This window comes from Coregonus lavaretus, assembly GCF_964263955.1.
Source record: "Coregonus lavaretus genome assembly, chromosome: 5".
Classification (NCBI taxonomy): Eukaryota; Metazoa; Chordata; class Actinopteri; order Salmoniformes; family Salmonidae; genus Coregonus; species Coregonus lavaretus.
Genome location: NC_139992.1, coordinates 52915642 through 52925768, shown reverse-complemented (window position 1 = coordinate 52925768; position 10127 = coordinate 52915642). Strand labels below are relative to the sequence as shown.

At 41.9% G+C, this 10127-nt stretch overlaps 1 protein-coding gene across 2 annotated transcripts; it reads left to right on the top strand.

The window, feature by feature from the left end:
• Positions 1-565: 565 nt before the first annotated feature.
• On the top strand, positions 566-6599 carry gpr18 (G protein-coupled receptor 18). Of its 2 annotated transcripts, none has more exons than XM_084161498.1 (2): positions 566-605; positions 4873-6599. In XM_084161498.1, the coding sequence occupies exon 2, from the start codon at positions 4902-4904 to the stop codon at positions 5946-5948; it is 1047 nt and encodes a 348-aa protein (XP_084017624.1). In that variant the 5' UTR covers positions 566-605; positions 4873-4901; the 3' UTR covers positions 5949-6599. The 2 variants fall into 2 exon arrangements, with proteins under 2 accessions (XP_084017624.1, XP_084017623.1); XM_084161497.1 differs by having other exon boundaries at positions 4870-6599.
• The last annotated feature ends 3528 nt before the right edge of the window (positions 6600-10127 follow it).

Here is a 10127-nt window from a genome sequence, read left to right as displayed (position 1 = left end):
AAAAAGGTGCAATCTAGAACCTAAAACGGTTCTTCGGCTGTCCCCATAGCAGAACCCTTTGAAGAATCATTTTTGGTTCCAGGTAGAATCCTTTTGAGTTCCATGTAAAACCCTTTCCACAAAGGGTTCTACATGAAATGCAAAAGTGTTCTACCTGGAACCAAAAATGGTTCCACCTGGAAACAAAAATGGTTCCACCTGGAAACAAAAAGGGTTTTCATATGAGGACAGCGAAAAACCCTTTTGGAACACTTTTTTCAAAGAGTGTATATCAACAGTGAAAACAATACAACACAGGAAGTGAAGGGGGTTTTACACTATCTCGGTCCTTCTGAAATAACACTGTATTCACTTCCCCCTTTGTGTGTTGAGCTCAACACTCCGAGAGAGAGAGAGAGAGAGAGAGAGAGAGAGAGAGAGAGAGAGAGAGAGAGAGAGAGAGAGAGAGAGAGAGAGAGAGAGAGAGAGAGAGAGAGAGAGAGAGAGAGAGAGAGAGAGAGAGAGAGATGGCTGGATGCCAAATCGCATCACAAGTCTCTTGAAGTGTTTGTGAGGCCTCTTTGGTAGAATGCTGAGAGAGAGAGGACATGATCAAAATCAATGAGGTAAGTAGGTGCCCTTTTACTGAGCTCCCAGCACTATCTAGATCTAGCTAATCTCTTCTGAATAAAAGTACTACATTTAGTTTGGAGATTAAATTGTACTTTTTGGGTATGTTTTAAATACATACACAGAACATATTGGTTGATCAAACACACATACGATTATAGGGAGAAGCATCTGTTTCTCGATTTATTTCTCAGTTGTCTCAGATTAAACCACACTGAGTGAAATCTTGATACATAAAAGTATAATTACAATTGAATAATATAACATGCTGTAATATGATATGATTATAGTCGTAATAATCTGATTTTTGGGCCTGCAGACCAGTTATACTAAACTATTCACCCTCGACACCAACTCAATTTACAGATCTATCTTCCAACTGAAAGGGAAGTTAAAGACATGCTCCTGAACTTTGGCAAATAATTAGGGCTCTATTCTAATCAGATCTGCTTTAGCCAACATCCGCATAGCGGTTGTTTTAGCGGAACTGTGTTAGAGCTGTCAAATCCACAAGTGGCTCCCAGCATTATACCTAAAGCGGAGTCACATTAACAGAAATCCTATGCAGCCTTGTTTACAAGTTTGAACACTGGAATGTGAGATGTAATCTACACCTTGATTAGGATGATAGAAATCCTAATTCTTTTGTTTAATGATTCTTCAATTTGTGTGTAATTATTTCTATATGGCCTACACTTTCTCGCTCTGAACTTCTAACGCAAGTGTGGCGGGTGTGGCTACGTAACAACGCGCAAGAGCAGCTGCTCACCGATTTGACGGCTCCAACACAGTTCCACCTCCGACACGCCAAAATATCTGCTATGCTGGTGTCTACTATCGCCGGTTAACGCTTGATACGCTTTGGGCTGGATGTGTCTATGTGTAGTTTATACATGCATAATCTATCTACTTTCAGAACTACTGGTTAAAAAGTATACAAAAGTACTGGATAATCTCTTTAAGTGAGAGAGGGTTACTAACCCATTTACCATAAATGGTCACCAAAGGTTTTACAGTCAAGATAATCAAAAGACTCCCATCAAGTACTGTACTTTCACTTCTCTATCTCTTATACCCTATTCTCCTTTTCTGCTCTGATTCAAAACCCTGATTTCCTTTCTCTCGTAAGCTTGCAAAAAAAAATCTACAGGAACAGGGCTCAATGTCACATGGATGTCTGTCTCTATGCTCTGTATCTGTTACTGTAAGACATATACACATGCTTACAGTAAGACAATTGTACACTAAAACGTTCACCTTCCTCTTCATCTACTGTTGATACTGCAGGTGCACAGCTGGGTCATTCTACAAATAGAGTGCCTTTTAGGTAGTGTAATTTTGTCAAAAATAACTATTTATTTCAACTAATTTTAACATTTTGTCATAAAGAGCACATGTTCAACTTCATAACAAACATGTTTTCCCATCTCAAGAGGTTACATTAAGAAAAATGACTATAAAAGTGACAGGGTTGATTCTAACAGGGTTGACGATTTCATCTTAAAATCAGCTATTACTCCCATTGTGATGGGGGAAATGGAAGCTTATTGTCTGCAATATGGAGGGGAAATTGAATGCAAGCTTAACAACAATATTTTAACTTGATAAAACATTTCTAGCCTATCTATCTACAGTGGGGGGGAAACGTATTTAGTCAGCCACCAATTGTGCAAGTTCTCCCACTTAAAAAGATGAGAGAGGCCTGTAATTTTCATCATAGGTACACGTCAACTATGACAGACAAAATGAGAAAAGAAATTCCAGAAAATCACATTGTAGGATTTTTTATGAATTTATTTGCAAATTATGGTGGAAAATAAATATTTGGTCAATAACAAAAGTTTCTCAATACTTTGTTATATACCCTTTGTTGGCAATAACACAGGTCAAACGTTTTCTGTAAGTCTTCACAAGGTTTTCACACACTGTTGCTGGTATTGTGGCCCATTCCTCCATGCAGATCTCCTCTAGAGCAGTGATGTTTTGGGGCTGTCGCTGGGCAACACAGACTTTCAACTCCCTACAAAGATTTTCTATGGGGTTGAGATCTGGAGACTGGCTAGGCCACTCCAGGACCTTGAAATGCTTCTTACGAAGCCACTCCTTCGTTGCCTGGGCGGTGTGTTTGGGATCATTGTCATGCTGAAAGACCCAGCCACGTTTCATCTTCAATGCCCTTGCTGATGGAAGGAGGTTTTCACTCAAAATCTCACGATACATGGCCCCATTCATTCTTTACACGGATCAGTCGTCCTGGTCCCTTTGCAGAAAAACAGCCCCAAAGCATGATGTTTCCACCCCCATGCTTCACAGTAGGTATGGTGTTCTTTGGATGCAACTCAGCATTCTTTGTCCTCCAAACACGACGAGTTGAGTTTTTACCAAAAAGTTCTATTTTGGTTTCATCTGACCATATGACATTCTCTCAATCCTCTTCTGGATCATCCAAATGCACTCTAGCAAACTTCAGACGGGCCTGGACATGTACTGGCTTAAGCAGGGGGACACGTCTGGCACTGCAGGATTTGAGTCCCTGGCGGCGTAGTGTGTTACTGATGGTAGGCTTTGTTACTTTGGTTCCAGCTCTCTGCAGGTCATTCACTAGGTCCCCCCGTGTGGTTCTGGGATTTTTGCTCATCGTTCTTGTGATCATTTTGACCCCACGGGGTGAGATCTTGCGTGGAGCCCCAGATCGAGGGAGATTATCAGTGGTCTTGTATGTCTTCCATTTCCTAATAACTGCTCCCACAGTTGATTTCTTCAAACCAAGCTGCTTACCTATTGCAGATTCAGTCTTCCCAGCCTGGTGCAGGTCTACAATTTTGTTTCTGGTGTCCTTTGACAGCTCTTTGGTCTTGGCCATAGTGGAGTTTGGAGTGTGACTGTTTGAGGTTGTGGACAGGTGTCTTTTATACTGATAACAAGTTCAATCAGGTGCCATTAATACAGGTAACGAGTGGAGGACAGAGGAGCCTCTTAAAGAAGAAGTTACAGGTCTGTGAGAGCCAGAAAACGTGCGTGTTTGTAGGTGACCAAATACTTATTTTCCACCATAATTTGCAAATAAATTCATAAAAAATCCTACAATGTGATTTTCTGGAGAAAAAAAATCTCAATTTGTCTGTCATAGTTGACGTGTACCTATGATGAAAATTACAGGCCTCTCTCATCTTTTTAAGTGGGAGAACTTGCACAATTGGTGGCTGACTAAATACTTTTTTCCCCCCACTGTATGGGTAACATGGTTGATGTGTTATGCACAACATGCTCAGTTTTCCACCACAAAACACCAGGGTCGGATTACCGAACGGGCAAGCGAGGCACGTGCCCCGGGGCCCCAAATGCAGTACCCCGGCCCTGACTAGAACCAGCACATCTGCTTTTACACTATGATTTGACCAGGCCTATTCAATGTTCTTTTGTAAAAGAACAATTAAGGAATCATTTTACCATATTAAAACGAGAGTTCAGTTCATGTTACAGGGTTGACCTTAAACCTGAGGGACAAATATAAATGAATAACTAATTACATTAAATACATCTTTATAAATTACTTTTCCATAGAAACAAAATAACTAGGGCTTTAAAATAATGTTGAAAACTGGGTTAAAATATTCCCAGAAGTTGGTAAAACATGAAGTGGGACATTCCAAAATTGGGATTATTATAGAAAACAAGTATTTATGTTAATGAAAACACACTGCTATTGGAATTTTTTATGTAGTAATAGTTTTGTTAGAGTGAAGATGTATGTGATCCAACTGTTTGAGTGTTTTATCAAAATTGACACACAATGTCTGAGGGACATAAAAGGAACTCTATTCGTGGAATGACCCAGCTATTTTAAAGAAACATTCAAATGATCTAACAGCAGGGACTGTGAATAACAGATACACATTAAGAATTCCGCCTTTCACTGTGCATCCTGTCAACTACCCTTATATTTTGACTGCTCTGATCGCTAATTTTTATGTTTCTTTACATACATAATGTTTCTGCAGACAGTATGTCAATAAGTCAGCAGACATATCATACGATCATTGCCACGTTAATGTGGCTTATGTGGTCTAGTGGTTTGTGCGACAGAGCATGGCACACACATACCAGAGATACCATGGGTTTGAATCTGCCCCACTGCCCTTCTGAATCCCAATCCCAACCTTTCCTGTCTTCTCTTGGTGTCCTATTTGTTAACTAAAACTGTAAATAAATATTATGTGTTAATGTTCATCCATTTACTCTTCATGTGCTCTTTTTCAGCAGTACCATTTCACAAGGTAGTTAGATGCATCATGGGAGTGGATCAGAACGTATCTACAGTAGTGGACCTGAACACATCTAACATAACCATGGAGTACAGCTCAGTCCGCTCAGTGGAACAAGTCCCTACAGAATACCGCATCACAGGCCTGGTCTTCTATTGTGTCATCTTCACCATCGGCATAGTGGTCAACGTCACCGCATTATGGGTATTTGCCTTGACCACCAAGAGGAGGAACTCCGTCTCGGTCTACATGATCAACGTGGCCATAGTGGATCTCGTCTTTATCGTCCTTCTCCCCTTCCGGATGGTTTACTACGGCCAGGACCAATGGCCGTTCGGAGACATCTTCTGTCGGGTCAGCGCGGCTCTGACTGTCTTCTACCCATGCATGGCCCTGTGGCTCTTTGCCCTGATCAGCACTGACCGCTACGTGGCCATCATCCAGCCCAAACACAGCAAGGAGCTCAAGAACATCCCCAAAGCCCTGGTAGCATGCATCGGGGTGTGGATCATGACCCTGGGTAGCACTGTCCCCTTGATCTTCCCAGACCACGACCCGGATCGCGCCTCCAACTTCACCACCTGCATCAAGATGCGTGACATCATCCACCTGCGAACGGACAACCCCGTCCACTTCGCGCGCCTGGTCTTCTTCTTCCTGGTGCCCATCTGTATTATGATTGGTTGCTACGTGGTCATCGTGGATAACCTCGTCCACGGACGGACTTCCAAGCTCAAGCCCAAGGTCAAGCAGAAGTCCATCAGGATCATCATCACGCTCATCGTCCAGGTGCTGGTGTGTTTCGTGCCCTTCCATGTTTGTTTGGTGGTTCTGTTGCTGGAAGGTGGGAATGGTTCGGATTACAGCACGTGGGGGGCCTTTACAACGTTCCTGATGAACCTGAGTACAGTTCTGGACATTATTCTTTACTACATTGTCTCCAAGCAGTTCCAAGATAGAGTGATCAGTGTGATTCTGTACAGGAACTACCTGCGCAGCGTGCGGAGGAAGAGCAGACGCACACACACAGGAAGTGTGAAGTCAATCAGTAACTTGACCAGTGCCATGATCTGAAGGTGGAAACCAAACTCAACTGTGCAAAAGAAGGTGACCCAGGGACTTACACATGCTTACCTGGCAGACAGTGGCGGTTGGTGACATTTAAGATGTCACCAACCGCAAAACACCAGTCTCAACGTCAACAGTGAAGAGGCGACTCCGGGATGCTGACCTTATAGGCAGAGTTGCAAAGAAAAAGCCATATCTCAGACTGGCCAATAAAAAGAAAAGGTTAAGATGGGCAGTCTGAGATATGGCTTTTTCTTTGCAACTCTGCCTAGAAGGTCATTCCATAAAAAATCAGCCATTTCCAGCTACAATAGCCATTTACAACATTAACAATGTCTACACTGTATTTCTGATCAATTTGATGTTATTTTAAATGGACAAAAAAAATGTTTTTCTTTCGAAAACAAGGATATTTCTAAGTGACCCCAAACTTTTGAACGGTAATGTACATGTTGTATTACCATATCATTTCTGTATGTTCTCTATAGTTATGTACTTGAAAATGTATCAATTGACCAATTTGGCACATTTGGGCAGACTTTATACAAAATAGTCGCACACTGCTGCCATCTCCTGGCCAAAATCTAAATTGCGCCTAAACTGCAATATTATATTGTGGCCTTGCATTTCAAAGATGATGGACCAAAAAATAAAGAGAAGAAAACGCATGTGTTTTGTTTGTATTATCTTTTACCAAATCTAATGTGTTATATTCTCCAACATTAATTTCACATTTCCACAATCGTCAAAGTGTTTCCTTTCAAATGGTATCAATAATATGCATATCCTTGCTTCAGGTCCTGAGCTACAGGCAGTTAGATTTGGGTATGTCATTTTAGGCGAAAATTGAAAAAAAGGGTCAGATACTTAAGAGGTTAACAATCATGCATGTTTTGTGTGTTTTCTTCTAAGAAGTAGGCCATAATCATATACGATTGACGTATAACATTTCTATAAATCCTTTCCAAGTGTGTGTTCGCTCTGGGCTTCATGTTCAACTCATTAAAAAAAAGGATTTGAATTCACACTCTCACTGTACGGGAGCATTGTTTTAACATAAACATCTGGGAATAGTCAGGACTAATTGAATTACCCCTGAGACTACTATACAGCAAATGTACACTACCGGTCAAAAGTTTTACAACACCTACTCATTCAAGGGTTTTTCTTAATTTTTACTATTTTCTACATTGTAGAATAATAGTGAAGACATCAAAACTATGAAATAACACATATGGAATCATGTAGTACCCAAAGAAGTGTTAAACAGATGAAAATATATGTTATATTTCAGATTCTTCAAATAGCCACCCTTTGCCTTGATGACAGCTATGCACACTCTTGGCATTCTCTCAACCAGCTTCACCTGGAATGCTTTTCCAACAGTCTTGATGGAGTTCCCACATATGCTGGTCACTTGTTGGCTGCTTTTCCTTCACTCTGCGGTCCAACTCATCCCAAACCATCTCAATTTGGTTGAGGTCGGGGGATTGTGGAGGCCAGGTCTTCTGTTGCAGCACTCCATCACTCTCCTTCTTGGTAAAATAGCCCTTACACAGCCTGGAGGTGTGTTGGGTCATTGTCCTGTTGAAAAACAAATGATAGTCCCACTAAACCCAAACCAGATGGGATGGCGTATCGCTGCAGAATGCTGTGGTAGCCATGCTGGTTAAGTGTGCCTTCACAGACAGTGTCACCAGCAAAGCACCCCCACACCATAACACCTCCTCCTCCATGCTTTACAGTGGGAAATACAAATGCAGAGATCATCCATTCACCCACACCGCGTCTCACAAATACACAGCGGTTGGAACCAAAAATCTCTAATTTGGACTCCAGACCAAAGGACAGATTTCCACCGGTCTAATGTCCATTGCTCGTGTTTCTTGGCCCAAGCAAGTCTCTTGTTATTATTGGTGTCCTTTAGTAGTGGTTTCTTTGCAGCAATTCGACCATGAGGGCATGATTCACACAGTCTCCTCTGAACAGTTGATGTTGAGATGTGTCTGTTACTTGAACTCTGTGAAGCATTTATTTGGGATGCAATTTCTGAGGCTGGTAATTTCTAGGAGCAACAACGGCTCAGCCGCAAAGTGGTAGGCCACACAAGCTCATAGGACAGGACCACCGAGTGTTGAAGCGCGTAACGCGTAAAAATCGTCTGTCCTCGGTTGCAACACTCACTGCCTCTGGAAGCAACTTCAGTACAAGAACTGTTCGTCGGGAGCTTCACGAAATGAGTTTCCTTGGCCGAGCAGCCGCACACAAGCCTAAGACCACCATGTGCAATGCCAAGCGTCGGCTGGAGTGGTGTTAAGCTCGCCGCCATTGGACTCTGGAGCAGTGGAAATACGTTCTCTGTAGTGATGAATCATGCTTCACCATCTGGCAGTCCGACGGACTAATCTGGGTTTGGCGGATGCCAAGTGAACGCTACCTGCGCCCAATGCATAGTGTCAGCTGTAAAGTTTGTTCGAGGAGGAATAATGGTCTGGGGCTGTTTTTCATGGTTCGGGCTAGGCCCCTTAGTTCCAGTGAAGGGACATTTTAACGCTACAGCATACAATTACATTCTAGATGATTCTGTGCTTCCAACTTTGTGGCAACAGTTTGGGGAAGGCCCTTTCCTGTTTCAGCACCCCCATGCACAAAGCGAGGTCCATACATAAATAGTTTGTCGAGATTGGTGTGGAAGAATTTGACTGGCCTGCACAGAGCCCTCACCTCAACCCCATCAAACACCTTTGGGATGAATTGGAATGCTGACTGCGAGCCAGGCCTAATCGCCCAACATCAGTGCCTGACCTCACTCATGCTCTTGTGGCTGAATGGAAGTAAGTCCCCGCAGCAATGTTCCAACATCTAGTGGAAAGCCTTCCCAGAAGAGTGGAGGTTGTTATAGCAGCAAAGGGGGGACCAACTCCATATTAATGCCCATGATTTTGGAATGAGATGTTCTACGAGCAGGTGTGCACATACTTTTGGTCATGTAGTGTAGCTTCTTTGGGCTTAACAGGAAAGTCAGCATAAATCGTCTGTCATCTCTGAGCGGTGTTACATCTCAAACAGGAAACAGTGGTGGAAGTCAGTAAAAAGTTAGAGGGTCTGTGTTCTTAGGCCTTCGGTTGTGGTTTTGTATCATAGCTACAGTACATTGTTTATAGTATCTTCTGTTATGACAAAACATTATCTTAATCTCCTCAAAGTAACCATTTAAAAATGCAAAACAAAATGATCCATGTAATGTGATAATAACCAAGGGGAGGCACTATAATACAGGAACAAGTGTTCTCTTCTTCTGAGCTGCTGTTTCATAGCACAACCAGATAGTGGCAGTGTAAGTGTACCACAGAAAATGACACTAGAGCCACCTGTCCAGCACAAGGAAAATTGAAGGAATTTCAATAGAAATAGTTTGTTTAGATGACAATCCTGTTCAAAGACTGAAATTATCCAACTTGATCAATATTTTTTAATCTACTATGCATAATATTTCATTCCAAAAAGGCAATTATTTCAACACATGGGTAGTACTGTAAGTCCAAAATTTGATCTGGCTACAGCTCAATTAATTTGTGTGGAGTAGTGCAAGCTAGTCAGGAAGTTTTGAGCAAGAGGCAGGCGACATTTTGGATGAAAATATGTCTGTTTGTGACGTCATGGTCAGGTTTTATACTGATTGCAAAATCGTTTTTCCACATGACCAGACAAATGTTTTTCTTCAATGACCAGACAAATGCTTTAAATTAACTTCAGATACGGAATAGTGGAAGTTAACCAATATATTACTTTTCCAATGTGTAGCAAGGAAGTGGTCCTCTGTAGCTCAGCTGGTAGAGCACGGCGCTTGTAACGCCAGGTTAGTGGGTTCGATCCCCAGGACCACCCATACACAAAAATTTATGCACGCATGACTGTAAGTCGCTTTGGATAAATGGCATATTATTATTATTAAAATACATTGGTTGTACAGTAAGTTGGTTATCTGATGTAGCTTCAACCAGAAAACCAGATGTAATCCAGAAAATTACATCATTATGACATCCCATGCCACATTTGGCTCACTGGGAAATAGAACCAAAGATAGACCATTACAGAATACAGGGTAGCCTACAGTGATGAAAATAATGAAACAGAAGAATACTGTTGGGGGACATTGTACAAAACATACAGAAATGTCATGAA